The sequence below is a fragment of the Neopelma chrysocephalum genome, unplaced genomic scaffold (genome assembly GCF_003984885.1).
Source record: "Neopelma chrysocephalum unplaced genomic scaffold, ASM398488v2 Primary Assembly neopelma1_358, whole genome shotgun sequence".
Classification (NCBI taxonomy): Eukaryota; Metazoa; Chordata; class Aves; order Passeriformes; family Pipridae; genus Neopelma; species Neopelma chrysocephalum.
In genome coordinates this window covers 20798-35271 of record NW_020898022.1, presented here as the reverse complement: position 1 = coordinate 35271, position 14474 = coordinate 20798, and the positions used below count along the sequence as shown (strand labels likewise).

General features: G+C 69.3%; 2 protein-coding genes and 1 long non-coding RNA gene across 3 annotated transcripts in view; all 3 read left to right on the top strand.

The window, feature by feature from the left end:
- Positions 1 to 918, top strand: LOC113978701. Its single transcript, XR_003537635.1, has 2 exons — positions 1 to 91; positions 178 to 918. It is a non-coding gene; the product is annotated as an uncharacterized LOC113978701 (long non-coding RNA).
- A 1871-nt stretch (positions 919 to 2789) lies between these two features.
- LOC113978698 (signal-induced proliferation-associated protein 1-like) lies at positions 2790 to 11647 on the top strand. Its single transcript, XM_027705836.1, is given in 20 exon segments — positions 2790 to 2804; positions 2896 to 3469; positions 3651 to 3772; positions 4122 to 4196; positions 4198 to 4242; positions 4244 to 4309; positions 4652 to 4690; positions 4692 to 4827; positions 5183 to 5286; positions 5636 to 5793; positions 6431 to 6898; positions 6929 to 6953; positions 7034 to 7282; positions 7673 to 7944; positions 8333 to 8839; positions 8952 to 9076; positions 9593 to 9692; positions 10180 to 10248; positions 10329 to 10401; positions 10924 to 11647. Coding segments are annotated over 20 exon segments (3462 nt in total). The 3' UTR covers positions 11164 to 11647.
- Positions 11648 to 12934: 1287 nt separating this feature from the next.
- LOC113978697 (fermitin family homolog 3-like) overlaps positions 12935 to 14474 on the top strand; it is a 6115-nt gene continuing 4575 nt past the window's right edge. Inside the window, 2 exon segments of the mRNA XM_027705834.1 lie at positions 12935 to 13206; positions 13948 to 14181. Coding sequence (XP_027561635.1) covers positions 12987 to 13206; positions 13948 to 14181 — 454 coding nt within the window. The 5' untranslated portion in view covers positions 12935 to 12986.

The following is a 14474-nucleotide window of genomic DNA, read 5'->3' as shown; positions in this document are numbered from 1 at the left end:
CTCGGGGCCCCCCTATGCCCCCCACAACCCCCCCGTGCATGTGTCCTCCCCCAGGAGCTGCTGCCGCACCTGGACACGGACAGGATGGGGGGTGAGCAGCCCCAGGACCCCCCCGGGCCTCGGGCCCTCCCTGGGATGTGTCCCCCCCACACTAAATCCCCCCCGTGCCCCCCCCAGAGCTCTGGAACAGCACCAGTGGCATCATCACCGCCGCCGACCGGGAGCATCTGTGCCGCGGCCCCCCCACAGAGGGGGGGCACCCCGGTGGGGAGGGGGGGCTGGGGGAGGCACAGGGGCTGAGGGAGGGGAGCTGCGGGGGGGCCGGGGGTGATGCCGGGGTCCCGCTGACCCTCAGCCTCCCCCCAGCCCCAGAGAGCCCTCTGGCAGCCACTGCAGAGGGGGAGGTTCCACCTGGCAGCCCCCCCCTAACACCCCCTCAGGGTAGGGGTCCCAGCAGCCCGTGCATGGCCCTGAGCCCCCAGCCCCCCGAGACCCCCTCAGCCACCAGCGACTCCCCTCAGGGGGTGACAGGGGGCCCTGAGGGTGATCGGTCAGGGGAGACCCCCTCGGGAGGGGAGTGGAGGTTGGGCCGACCCCAGAGCAGGGGGGTCTGGGGGGGGGCAGTGCTGTAACTGGGATGTTTGGGGGGGCACTGGGCGGTCCTGCCCCATAACGGGGGGGCAACGGAGGGCGGGGGGGGGCTTTTCCTGGCCATAACCGGGGGGGGCTGGAGGGGTTAAGCAGCCTCATGGTGAGATTTGGGGGCACCTGATCTCTGACAGGGGCTCTGGGACATTTCATGGGGGGATCCTGGGGAAGGCTGGACTCTTTCTCTCGTTTTTGCTGGTTCTCAGTGGGGTTTTGTTGGTTTAGGGGGGTTGGTACAAATAAATTAATAAATAAACCCTGATAACGGTTCAAAAAGTCGTTTTTGTCGTTTTCCCGCCGCACTGGGGTGGGGGGGGGCATCGCCTGGGGGGCACCGGATGCCTGGGCTGCCCACGTGGGGAGGGGGTGCAGGGATGGGTTGGGGGGTCAGGGGGGTGCCCTGGGAGGCCGGAGCCCCCCCGGCCCCCCCCCGGGCTCACCGTGGCGGGAGGAAGCGGCGGAGGGGAAGGGCGGGGGCGCGGCCACCCGTGGCCCCTCGAGCCGCTGCAGCCTGTGCAAGCGGGGGGTCCGGCCCGCCTGGGACCCCCCGGACACCTGGGACCTCCAGCAGCGTGGGACCCCCCCCGGGGGGGGACACAAGGGGGGACACAGGGGGCCGGGGGGGGGGGGGGGGGGGGGGGGGGGGGGGAGGCTCGCACGGGGGTTGGGCGGGGGGGGGCTGTTGGACGGTGCATCCCCCACCCCCGTATGAGGCCCCAAACCCCCTGTGAACCTCCCTGCGACCCCCGACTGACCCCCGTGGGACACCTTTCCCCGGGACCGCGATTTCCGTCCCCCCCGCGCCTCTGGGGAACATACGACGGGGGGGGGGGCGGCCGTGGTGTCCCGAGGGGGTCCCAGGAGGGGTGGGGACACCCGGGTGGCCCCCCCCGGACACCTGAGTCCCTGCCCTGCCCTGAGCCACCTGTACCTGGCGGGGGGGGGGCGTCAGCCCCCGCCCCCCCCCAGATTAACGTCGTTAATCGCGTCTTAACAGACCGGGGGAGGGGGGCGGGGAGGGGCCATGGTGCCCGGGGGGAGTCAGGGGAGCCGGACGCCGTTTCCTCTGGGGGGGGGCCGGACACCGGGTCCTGCAGCCGGAGGAGGGAAGTTGGGGGGGGGAGCCCGGACGCCCGAGTTCACACCGAGGACAAGGTCAGGAACGGGGACCCATCATCGGGGAGGTCGCTGGAGTTGGGGGGGGACCCCCCGGGGGTGGGGATCAGTGCGGGGGGCTAGGGGGAGCAGTTGGGGGGCAGCTCTTGGGGGGCCGTCGGCGGCTGACGCTTCCTGTAAGGCAGGAAACCGCCGGCGGCGGCACGTCCGGGCCCCCCCCTCGAACTCCCCCAGCTCCACAACTTCCCACCGAGCCCCCCCCCGACCCCACGGAGCCGTGGGGGGCACAGAGGGCCAGGCCAGGACCCAGGCGAAGGAAGGACCCGGGGGTCCGTGGGGGTCCAAGGGCACCCCCCGCTCAGCCCTGTTCTGGGGTTCCTGCAGCGGAGTGGGCGAGGCGGGGAGGGCAAAGGGGGCCCGTGGGTTGACTGAGGATGGAGGAACAGACACGGAGGGACAGAGGGACACGGGGATGGGGCGTGGAGGGCTGAGGAGCGCCCCCGAGCCCTCACTGACTCCCTGTCCCTCCCCAGGTGCCGCCGTCCCTCCCCGCCCCGGAGAGCGCCGCGGCCGGAGCCCCCCCCCGACCCCCCCGGTTGCCCCCATTAACCGCGACCCGGGAAGGGGCGCGTGGGAAAAGGGGCGGAGCCTCCGCACGCGGGAATTCCCGGGCACCCAATCGGGGCATGGACTCCGTTCCCACGCTTCCATTGACTAATCCCTGGGTGCGGGTCTCCGCTACAACTGGGGGGGGGCTGGGGGGCTGGAGAGGTGCCAGAGACCCCCAGGAGGGTCCTAAGGAGTCCCTGAGAGTCCCTTGGGGTTCCTGAGGGTTACGGGGGTGTTCCCTAGGGGGGATCAGGGGTGTCCCGGGGGGTCTCAGGGGGGTCCTAGCTAGTCCCTAGGGGTCTCAGGGGGAAATAGAGGGGTCCCAAAGAGTCTCAGAGGGGTCCTAAGGAATCTCGGGGGGATCCCTGGGGGTCCCGGGGGGGGCCATGCAGTCCGACGACCTCTTCCTCCGCAAGATGCGGGGCCCCTCGGCCCGGCCGCCCCCACCCCCCGCCCCCCCCCAGCGCGGCCGGGGGGGCCCCCTTGCCGCCCTCGTCCCCGGGGGGGGCCGCCCCCCTGCAGCGCAGCAGCAGCAGCGAGGCGGCCCTTGGGGGGTCCCCGGAGGAGAAGGGGTCTCCGGGGATAGCGTTCCCTCGGGCCCGCACCCAGAGCCACGAGGAGGCGGCCGGGGGGGGCAGCCCCACGTCCCCCCGTTTCCGCGACCCTCTGCTGCTGTTGGGACTTGCGGCCGGCGGGGGGGACCCCGATTTCTTCCCCCACCCCCCCTGGAGCCCCCTCCTCGCTCACTACGACGTGCAGAGCATCCTCTTCGACCCGGCCGAGCCCCCCACGGCCGACCCGGGCCCCACCTCGGGGGCTTCCGCCGCCCACCTGGAGCCCGAGGAGCCCCCTGGGCCCCACGGGGCTCCTCCCGACCCCGAGGCCCTGGTGCTGAGCTGTCCCCGCTTCTGCTGCGAGACGGGGGGAGAGCAGGAGCCAGGGCTGGGCCCCCCCCGTGTGCCCCCCGGGCCCGGGCAGCTGCCGAACGCAGCGGTGGCGGTGCTGGAGGAGCCCCCGGCGGGGGCGCGACCCCCCCACCCCATCGAGCACAGCGACGACGGCGCCGAGTACTATCGCAAGTACTTCTATGGGAAAGGTGAGGGGGGGCAGGGGATGTGATGTGGGGGGGCTGTGGTGGTCCCGTCCCTCCCCCATCCCCCCTGGTCCCCCAGAGCACCAGAACCTGCTGGCAGGGACAGCCGGCTGGGGCCACGGGGAGCTGTGGGTGGGCTGGGAAGGGCCATACGGCCTCCCGACCCCCCCCGACCCGCTCCCAGAGCACCAGAACCTGCTGGGTGAGGACCCCCGGCTGGGGCCCGTGGCCGTGTCCCTTCGGCGGGAGGAGAAGGAGGGACCTCGGGCCCAGGTGCTGCACAGGATCATCCTGCGCACCTGCCAGGTGACAGGGGGGTGCTGGGGGGCATCCAGGGGGGAGGAGGGAGCTGGGGGGGCCAGGAGAATCAGGGGGCCCGGAGGTCCCAGAAGGGCTGGGTGGGTACAAGGGGGTGAGGGGGTTCAGAGGTTCTAGGGTGGGTTCAGGGGATTGGAGGGGGTGGGTGGGGTTTCGGGAGGATGGGTGAAGTCGGTGGGGGGGACCTGGGGGTCCCAAAGGCCCTATGGGGTGATCCCTATGAGCTTCAGAGGGACATCAGGAGCTGGGGGGTCTCAGGGGTGCCCATGAGGGCCGAGGGCAGTGCGGGGGTTCCATGAAGGTGCCCCCACCCTGACCCTTCCTGTATCCCCCCCAGCCACGGACGCTGCGGGGGTCGGTTCTGGAGGAGGCGCTGCCCCCCGGCTCTCGCCCCTCTGGGGCGCGGGGGGTCCCCCCCCCGGAAGCTGCTGGAGCTGGTGCTGCCCGGGCTGGTGGTGGGGGGGGCTGCGCCTTGCCCCCTCCCCTGCCGTGCAGGAGACCCTCCTCAAGTTGGATGAGCAGGGGGTGAGGGGGAGCTTGCAAGAGGAGGGGCTTATGTGAGAGGGGCTTGAGTGAGGGGGCTTTGTGTGGGGGGGGCTTGCACAAGGATTGCATCGCACCGGACCTGGGGCTCACGCGCGGGCAGGGCTTGGACAAGGGTGGGCGCTGCTCGAGGATGGGGCGTGCACAGGGTGGGGTTTGCAGGGGTTCGGGCCTTGCACGAGGACGTGGTTTGCATGAGGACGGGGTTTGCACCAGTGCAGACCCTCGTGGGAGGCCATTGAGCGTGTTCAGGGGTCTGTGCGTGTTCCCTGCACGCTCCCCGGGAACTCCCTGTGCCCCACTCACATCCTCCATCCCCCCCAGGTGAGCCGGCAGCGCAAGGTGGGGGTGCTGTACTGCCGGGGGGGGACAGGGCTCCGAGGAGGAGATGTACAACAACGAGGAGCCCGGCCCTGCCTTCGAGCAGTTCCTGGCACTGCTGGGCACCCGCGTGAGGCTGCGCGGCTTCGCGGGGTACCGGGCACAGCTGGACACCCGCAGTGAGACCCGGGACATGGGGACACGGGGACACATGGGAGGACGGGGTGGGATACGGGGACACAGGGGGACACGGGGGGACGTAGGGGGACGGGGGAGACATGGGGGTGGGGGACACGTGGCACACGGGGATGGGGACATGGCTACTGTGAGGACAGAGGGACATGGGGACACAGGGGATGGGGGGAACATGAGGACGTAGGGGAAAGGACACGGGGACCTGGTGGGGACAGGGAGGATGGGGCACGGGGGACGCAAGGGGATGTGGATACAGGGAGACCTGGGGACACGGGGCCTTGAGGGACCATGGGGCCAGGGGTCTCTGGCAGAGTGGGGGCTTAGGCTGTGCCCCCCCAGCTGACTCCACGGGGACCCACTCACTGTACACGACGTACCACGGCTACGAGGTGATGTTCCACGTGAGCACCATGCTGCCCTTCACTCCCCGCAACCCCCAGCAGGTACAGGGGGTTGTGGGGGGCTCATGGCGGGGGTCATGGGGGTCCGTAGGGTCTGGGGTGCCCCCATGCTGCCCTTCACCCCTTGCAACCCCCAGCAGGTATGGGGGGGCGGGTGGGTCACAGGGGTCCCTGGGGTCATGGGGCTGGGGGTCCAGGAGCAGCAGGTCCAGGAGTCCCAGGGCATGGGAGGATTCCAAGGGGGTTTGGGAAGTTCTAAGGCAGCTGGGGGGGTCTGAAGGTCCCAGAGGTTTTTGGGGGGATGCTGGGTGTTCCCAGCAGTCTGTGGGGGCTCCCTATCTCTGCTCCCCCGGTCACTTTTGGGGCTCTGACTCCCCCCTTTCCCCACCAGCTGCTGCGGAAGCGCCACATCGGGAACGACATCGTGACAATCGTGTTCCAGGAGCCGGGGGCACGGCCCTTCTCCCCCCGTGCCCTGCGCAGCCACTTCCAGCACATCTTCATCGTGGTGCGGGTGCACGAGCCCTGCACCCCCCACACCACCTACAGGTGGGGCCAAGGGTCCCCGAGGCTCTCAGGGGTTGGGGGGCTCATACAGGGAGTTTTGGGGGTCCTAAAGAGGATCTGGAGGTCTCCAAGGGTCTCAGACAGGCGCTGGAGGTTTTGTACAGGGAGTCTGGGGATCCCCAAGGGCTCCTGAAGGGTGTGGGGCTCATACAGGGGGGTCGGGGGGGCCCCAATGGCTCATGGGGGGGGGGGGGGGCCCCGGGGGGGGGGGGGGGGGGGGGGTCCCTCCTGGGCTTTGGGGGTGATGTATGGTCCTTGAGGGGCTTGCGTGGGCCCTGGGGGACTCACAAGGGGTCTGGGGGTTTATGTGAGGGCTGGAGTGGGCCAGCACAAGCCCTGTAGTGCTTACATGGGCTCTTGGGGTCTCTCCCGGGGTCTCTGGGGGTGTCACAGGGCTCTTGGGATTCCTGGGAGTCTCCCCCAATCTCTGGGGGTCTCTCCTGGTTCTTGAGGGTCTGTCCTGCGCCCTGGGGGTCTGGCAGAGTTCCCTAGGAGAGTCTCTCCTGGGCTCCGTGGGTCTCTCATGGGCTCTGGGAGTCTCTCCTGGTTCTTGGGAGTCTCACACGTGCTCTGGGGTCCCTAACCACCCTCCCCGCCCCCTCTGGGGGTCTCTCCGCAGTGTGGCGGTGGTGCGGCCAGAGGAGACCCCCCCGTTCGGGCCGGCGCTGGCGGCAGGGCAGCGTTTTTTGGGGGGCGCGGGGCTGCGCCCGTTCCTGCTGGCCAAGGCCATCAACGGGGAGAACGCGGCGGCGCGGGGGGGCCGCCTGGGGGCCATGGCCGCGCGCACCCGCCGCCAGTACCTGCAGGAGCTGCTGCGCGCCCACGGAGGGGGGGCCCCGCTGCCCGCGCCCCCTCGGGGGCTGCCCGCCCTCGGGGGACGCCGCCGGGGCAGCGCGGGGCGCGCGGGGGGCGCGGCGGTGGCGGGGGCGCTGGTGTGGGGGGCGCGGGCGCAGGGGGGGCCCGGGGGGGCCGAGGTGCCGTGTCTGCTGGGGGTAGCGGCGGAGAGGGTGGTGGTGGTCGCCGCGCCACCCGGGGCGGTCACCAACCGGTCCGGGGGGCTCGCCCTCAACCCAGGGAATCCCCCCCCGTGACCAAGGGACGGTCGATCCTCACTCAGGGGCGATCGCCCCTCAGCCGGGGAAGTTTCCCCCAAACCCAGGGGTGCTCCCCCTACACCCAGGGGAGCCCCCCACCCACTCAGGAACGGTCACCCCCCACCTAGGGACGGTTGCCCCACAGCAAGGGGAACCCCCACGTAACGCGGGGATGGCCGCGCCCCCCCCAGGGGACGCCGCCCCCCACCCGGGAACAGTCGCCCTCCCCCCCCGGGGTGCTGTTCAGCTGCGCCTGCCGGGACGTGCTGGGCTGGGGGTTCGCCGAGGGGCGCCTTGAGATCTTCTATGGGGCGGGCGAGTGGCTGGGGCTGCGGCTGCCCCACGGCGCTGCCCCACAGGTGGTGGCCAGGCTCCAGGTGAGCGGGGCAGGGGGCAATGGGGGGGGGGGCAGGAGTGGGGCAGGGATGGTGGGGCAAACTGGGGGGGAAACAAGGGGGCGGTGGGGAGGGCAATGGGTCAGGCTCGGGGGGCAATGGGGGGTGCAGTGGGGCAAGGATGGGGGACTATGGGGGTGCGCTGTGGGGCTCAGACAGGGCAATTGTCCATAGGGTGCCCCATGGGGTCAGTGTTGGGGTTCCCATGGGCTGATATTGGGTCACCCCCAGGGGGTCCCTGTCAGGATCCCCAGAGATCCCCGAACCCCCGGACTCGATGTCCCCCCGCAGGTGGTGATGCGGGGGTGCGAGGCGCGGGGGCCTCTCTCGGGGTCCCCGTGCCCCCCCTGACCCGGTGTGTCCCCCCCGCAGGCGGTAACGCGGGGGTGCGAGGCGCGGGAGCTGGCGCTGCCGCGGGGGGCCGGGGGCCGCCGGGGGTTCCGCGTGGACCCCTCAGGGGTCGTGACGGCCGTGACGCGGTTCTCCTTCGCCGAGACTGCGGGGCTGCGGCCCGGGACGCGGCTGCTGCGCGTGGGTCACCGCCCCCTTCCCCGCGGGGACCCCCGGCTGCTGCGGGCGCTGCTGCGGCGCCCCTCGGGCCCCCTGACGCTGCTGCCTCCCGACCGCGACGGGCGGCCCCGGCGGTGCGTGCAGGGCGGGGGGGCTTGTGCGGGGTCCTGCGGGGAATCGGGGTGGGAAACAGGAGGGATTGGGGTTGGAAGGGTAATGGGGGGGGCAGTGGGGGGAAATGGGAGGCATTTGGGGGAATAGAGGATGTGTGGGGAGCGAGGGGGGTTGGGGACGGGGGAGCATGGGAGGAGTTGGGGGGCCTTTGGCGACAAAGGGGGGATTGGGGTTGGGAGGGAAATGGGGGAGCAGTGGGGGGCGGAATGGGGAGAACTGGGTGGCACGGGGGATCCTGGGGGGACATGGGGAGGGCAGGGACATGGGGGTCAAGTGGAACTGGGACCTGGACGCCCCAGTGTGTCCTCACTTTCCCCCCACCATGTCCCCCTCACATTTGCCCCCCAGGAGTTTCTTGGAGCTCTATGCCCGCTCGCTGGAGCAGGGCCGGGGCACAGGGGGAGACCCCGGGGGGGACCTTGGAGGGGATATCGGAGACACCAGCAGCGACTCAGGGGGAGACAGTGACAGGGGGGATCATGGGGTGGGCCCAGGGGGGCTGCACCCCGACACCCTACAGCTCCTGCGCTCGCTGGCACTGGACGAGGAGAGCACCCCCTTTCCCCCTGGGGGTGGCCCCCCCAGCCCGGGGACCCTCAAGAGCCCGACCGGATGCCCCCCCCAGCCCGTGAGTTACGCTGGACACGGGAAACCCCCCAAATCCTCTGGGATCCCCCAGTACCCTTGGAACGCACCTCCCAAGTCCCTGGGACCCCCCCCAAATCCCCCAGGAATCCCATGCCCTCCCATGAACCCCTCTAACCCTCACTCCTATGACCCCCCAGGCCTCCCCTGGCTGACCCCACGCCTGACCTGTTGCTGCCGCACCACAGCCCCCCCCAGTCCGGTGACCCGGTGAGTCCCTTTATCCCCCTGTGTTTCCCCCCGTCCCCCCGTGCTCCTATGAGGCTGCTGACACTACCGTGTCCCCCGTCCCCCCATGTGTGTCCCTGTGTGTCTCCCCCAGTCTCCCTGTGCCCCTGCTGCCCCCCCCTGTCCTCAGGGTCCCTCTCTGGATGCTGGTGGTCCTGCGGCCCCCCCCGAGCCCAGCCCCCCCCCCAGGCCTCTCGCTGCGGCACTCCCTGGGCAGGCGTGAGTGGCCCGGACCCCCTGTGTTCCCCGTGTCCCTCCCCTGTTTCACCCCATGTCCCCTTCTGTGTCTCCCCTCCATTCCCCATCCTATGTCTCCTGGGGGTGTCCCTGTCCCACTGCAGGGGAGTGTCCCCCATCCCCTATCCCATGTCCCACATCCTACAGGGGTGACCCCTGCCCCCTGGGGGCCCCCCATCTCCTTGAGGTGTCCCCAGCCCAGGTCCCCTTCACTTGGGGGTGTCCCCATCCCCTGGGTTGTCTCCCCTCATCCTCGGGGTGTCCCCTGTCCATATAGGTTTCCCCTGAGGGTATGCCCTATCCCATGGAGGGGTGTCCCCTGGGGGTCGTCCCCCCACCACCTGGGTGTCCCTGTCCCCTGGATGTCCCCATCCCATGGGGGGTGTCCCTGTCCTATGCCCCCTGTGCTAGGGGAGTGTCCTGTGGGGTTGTCCCACATCCCCTGGAGGGGTCCCCTCCAGTTCCCTGGGTGTCCCCCACTGTTGCCTCCCCCACCAGTGCTGTCCGGGTCTGGGGAGCCCCAGGAGGAGGAGTGGGAGCTCATCGCCCGCCTGGCCACGGCCTGCAGTGGGGTCCTGGAGGCCATCGCCCGGGGGGGGTGAGGGGGCCTGTGGGCCTTGGGGGGGCTTTGGGAGGGCTGAGGGGATCCTGGAGGTCATTGCCTGGGAGGAGAGAGGGGGGGGTTTTGGGGGGCTGGGGGGTCCTGGAAGCTGTTTCTTGGGGGTTGAGGGGTGTTTTGGATGGGAGGCAGATCTGGGAGAGCTTGGGGGTGGGGGGCTGAGAGGGTGAGGGGGCCTAGGGGGACCAGGGGGGAGGCTTGGGGGGTTGGTGTGGGTCTGGGGGCCATGTGCAGATGGAGGGGATGGGGAGATTGAGGGCGTTCTGTGGGGATGGGGGGTCAAGGGGGTGAGGGGATCCTGGGGGACTGGGCGGAGCTGAGGGAGTTGGGGGACTGGGGATTGTGGGAATGGGAGGGATCGGGAAGGGGGGGTCTCAGTGGTTGTGGGAATGGGGAGGGTCAGGAGGGGGGAGGTCTCGGGGCTCCCCACATAGGGGTCTTACATTCCCCCGCTTCCCCCGCCAGGGCATCAGCTCCGAGAGCCCCCCAACATCGAGGTCCAGCAGAGCCTGAGCCCGGTGGCCCCTGAGGATGAGTATGAAGGGGGAGTCTGGGAGGAGTAGAGGGGTGGAGGGGGTCCCCTCAGGGTCCCACACCCCCTCGTGCCCTCCCCAGGTCCCGGAGCCTCTCGGAGAAGGTGGCGCAACTGGAGGCGGCGCTGAAGCGGCTGCAGGAGGGTCTGCAGGAGGTGGGGGGCACTGGGGGGCACACTGGGAGGACACTGGGAGGCACTGGTGGGGCTGGATGGGAACTGGGGTGCACTGGGGGGCACCAGAGGGACACTGCTGAGGGACTGGGGGGCAGTTGGGAACGGTGGAGGAGAAATGGGGAATACTGGGAGTCACTGGGGGGACACTGGGAGAGAACTGGGGGAACGCTGAGGCGGTTGATCTATGGGTCTGTGTGGGGCAGGGGGCTGACCTGTGGCTCTGTGTGGGGCAGGGCCACGAAGTGCAGCAGCGGCTCCAGGCTGAGCTCCGGGGGCTCCGCCGCAGCACCCGGCGGCTGCAGCAGGGCCAGGAGGACGCGAACGCGCGGCTCAGCCGGGTCACGCGGCTGCTGCACCCCCCCCGGGGACCCCCCAAACCCCCTGACACCCCCCAACAGCCCCCGGGGGGGACCCCCTGACCTCTCTGGGGATCCCCTGACATCCCCCAACACCCCTTGAGACCCCCGGGGGAGACCCTCCGACATCTGTGGGACTCCACAGGACTCCGGGACCGCGGCAGCCCCCTGGCATGGGGGCACCTGCACATGGCATGGTCAGGTGGGCACAGTCACCCCGGGCACACTCACCTGGGCACTCACCATGAACACGCTGCACACATGTTGTGCACACTCCCACCCTGGGCACACTCGCTGTGGGCACACTCATTGTGGGCACACTCACTGTGGGCACACTCGCTGTGGGCACACTCCCACCCTGGGCACACTCGCCTGTGCACACTGACTGCAGTCACATGCCATGAACACGCCGGGCACACTCATGTTCTGTGCACACCATCCCCGTGCCACACGCTCAGAGCCGCGCACACCGATCCTGCAGGCCCCCTGCACGCTCACACCTCGCTCACACTCGCCTGGCACGAGCCAATGGTGCCCACTGCAGGCCGATGGTGTCCACCCCACGCACGCTCACCCCCCTTGCACACTCACCCTTTGCACACTCACCCTGTGCACACTCACAGCCCCCCCATCTGCCCCCACTAACTGTGAAACTGAAGCTGTGACTCCCTCCCATGTCCCCCCAATGTGACAATGGACCCTACATGTGTCCCTCCATGTCCCCTCCATGTGACACTGGACTCCCCTACCCCATCTCCCTGGGACACTCCCCTGGCCCCATCTCCCCCCAAGGGGACACTGGAAACCGCCCCAAAGGGGATGTGCTGGGACCACACCGACTCCCCCAACAATAAAATCCTTTGGCCTCAGCAGCCCCAGCCCGTGACTGGGGGGGGAGGGGGAGTGGGGGCGGCATCCCTAGAGACATCGAGGCTGACCCCTCCCATAGCCTGTCCCTCCCTGTTCCCCCTAGTCCTGTTCCAGTATATCCCAGTCCCTCCCAGTGTCCTCCAGTCCCCTCCCAGTCCCTCCAAGTGCCCCCATAGAAGGCCATAGGATCCTCCCAGTCCCTTCCAGTGCTTCCCATTCCCTCCCAGACTCCCCCAGAGCCTCTCAGTTCACTCCAGTCCCTCCCAGTCCACTGCCATCACCTCCCAGCCCAATCCGGTCTGCTCCTAACCCCTTCCAGTCCCTCTCAGTCCACTGGGAGTCCGTCACAGTCTTTCCAGGACCGCTGGGACGTTCCCAGTACCATGGCAAGGGCTCAGCCTGTTCCTCCGGGGTGGATCCTCTCCCCCATCCTGTCCCTGTTCCCGAGAGCAAAGAAGGAGGTGGGGGAAGCCGGGGGGGCCCCTCAGCCGTCTCGCGCTGCCGGTCCCGGTTTTCCAGCCGTGCTAGTGGGGCGGCACTGTCAGACCCCTGTTCCTGTCCAATGTTCCTTTGGTGATTCCTGGTATTCCGAGCTCAGCTCCGGCCCCTCTGCCTTGGCCTTCCCAACTCCAGGAAGTGTCCCTGGCTCTTCCTGGGATTCCCAGCCCTGCTCTGGCTGCCCCTACCCCATTCCCTGCCCATTCCTGCCCCATTCCCTGCCCATTCCTGCCCCATTCCCTGCCTCATTCCCTGCCCATTCCTACCCCATTCCCTGCCCATTCCTACCCCATTCCCTGCCCATTCCTGCCTCATTCCCTGCCTCATTCCTGCCCCACTCCTACCCCATTCTCTACCTATTCCTGCCTCATTCGCTGCTTCATGTCCTGCACCCCCTGGAGAGTCTGGAGAGTTCTGCCAGCTCTGTCCCCTTCCCAGGGATCCTGTGGACTGACCCCGGGAAGCACCAGACCCCCATCCCATGAGAACACCGTGTCCTGGGAGTACAATGAGGGTGACTTGGGGGGGGTCCCAGGTCCTGTCCCAGCTGGTGGGATAGTAGAGGGATGGGGTGTGGGGGATAGGAGGACAGGGATATCCCCAGATGAGGGACCCCAATGTCCTTGCCCTGTGGCCCTGGTGGGTGTCATGGCGGGGGGGGGGAACAGCCCAACGTTCAGACCCTGTGGCTCCTCCCCACCACGACTTCCTCTGCGGTGGGTGGTGGTGGTGTGGGGTGAACCCGGGTGTCCAGGGTGCTGTGGAGAAGGAAGTGGGATGGGACGTGGGGTGGGACGTGGGGCAGGAACATTCTGGACACCATTGGGAAGGGACAGAGTGATGGCAGGGCTGAAGACGGCGAGTGGGGAGGACATTGACGGCTCCTTCGAGCTGCAGGTGGAGGTGGAGGAGGGAGATGTCATGGGGCAGGGAGATGCCATGGGGCAGGGAGATGTTGTGGGGCAGCCCAGCCCCCCAGCAGCTCTCCGCATCCTTGCCCTCCGTGTCACCGGGGACCTGCACATTGGTGGCCTCATGCGCCTCATCGTGGAGACCATTGGTGAGTGACCGGTAGCCCTGACCTCTGGCCAGACCCACAGCTGGGATCCACAGCCCTGACCCCCAGTTGTGCCCCACTGTGGCAGGAGGCTGGACCCTGGTGTCTGGGCCCCCCAGCTCCAGGCCCCATAGGAAAGGGTTGTAGGGGCATCCAGCCCCCCCTAAGTGCCATGTGGTTGAGAGAGGATGTTGGGGGAGGATCCAGCCTGGGGATACTGAGCCCTTATCGAGGGGTCCCAGCGTCCCCCTACTTCCCAGTTCCCCTCCCCAGGTCCTCCCCGGCCAGGGCGATAAGGGACCCATGGGCTATAAATAGCTGCAAGGGTGGCTCCCCCCCAGGGACCCACGGCCTCCTGAGCCCCCCCGATGTGGTTTGGGGGTACAGTGGGACCCCTACAGACCTCACAGCACCCCACGACTCCCCCGTAATCCCTATTTAGTAACCCCTAACCCCACTCCAGTTCCTCACAGCCTCCTATAGCATCCCCATAGCCCCCTGTAGCTCCCAACAGCCTCTGACAGCCCCCATTAGAGCCCTACATACCCCCATTGCCCCATTACAGGCCCCCTGTAGTCCCCCCGATGTGGTTTGGGAGTACGGCAGGACCTCCCATAGCCCCCTTTAGCACCCTCCAACCCTACTCCAGTCCCTCATGGCCATCCCCCTGCCATGGACCCCCAGCGCCCCCTCCCAGCCCTATCATACCCCCCCCACAGCCTCCCCTGACGCCCTTTCCTCCAGGGGAGACCCGGGACTGGTCGGACCACGCGCTGTGGTGGGTGCAGCAGCGGCGGTGGCTGCTGCCCCCCGGGCCCCCCCTGGACGCCCTGGGCGTCGGGGGGGGCTCCCGGCTCCGCTTTGCCCCCCGGCACCGCCCGCTGCGGCTGCGGCTCCCGGGCGAGCGCGTCCTGCGGCTGCACCTCAACTTCGCCAGGACCCCCGGGCGGGGGGTGGCGCGGGTCTGCGGTCTGCTCGGTGTGTCGAGGGGTTCCGGGAGCGCTGGGGAAGGGCTGGGGGGAAATTGGGGGGGTCACTGGAGGGGTTTGAAAGGTGATTAGGGTGTCTGGGGGGGCTTTTGGGGGTCTGGGAGGACCAGAGTGATCTGGGCAACGATGGAGTGGAGTTGGGGGGGATGAAGGGGTCTGGGAGGTCCCGAGGGGTCTCAGGGGGGAACTGAGGCGTGCCGAGGGGTCTCGGGGAGTCCCAGAGGGCACTGGGGGGTCCCGGGAAGGTGCCGGGGGTCCCACTGTGCGCGGGGGGGGGGGGGG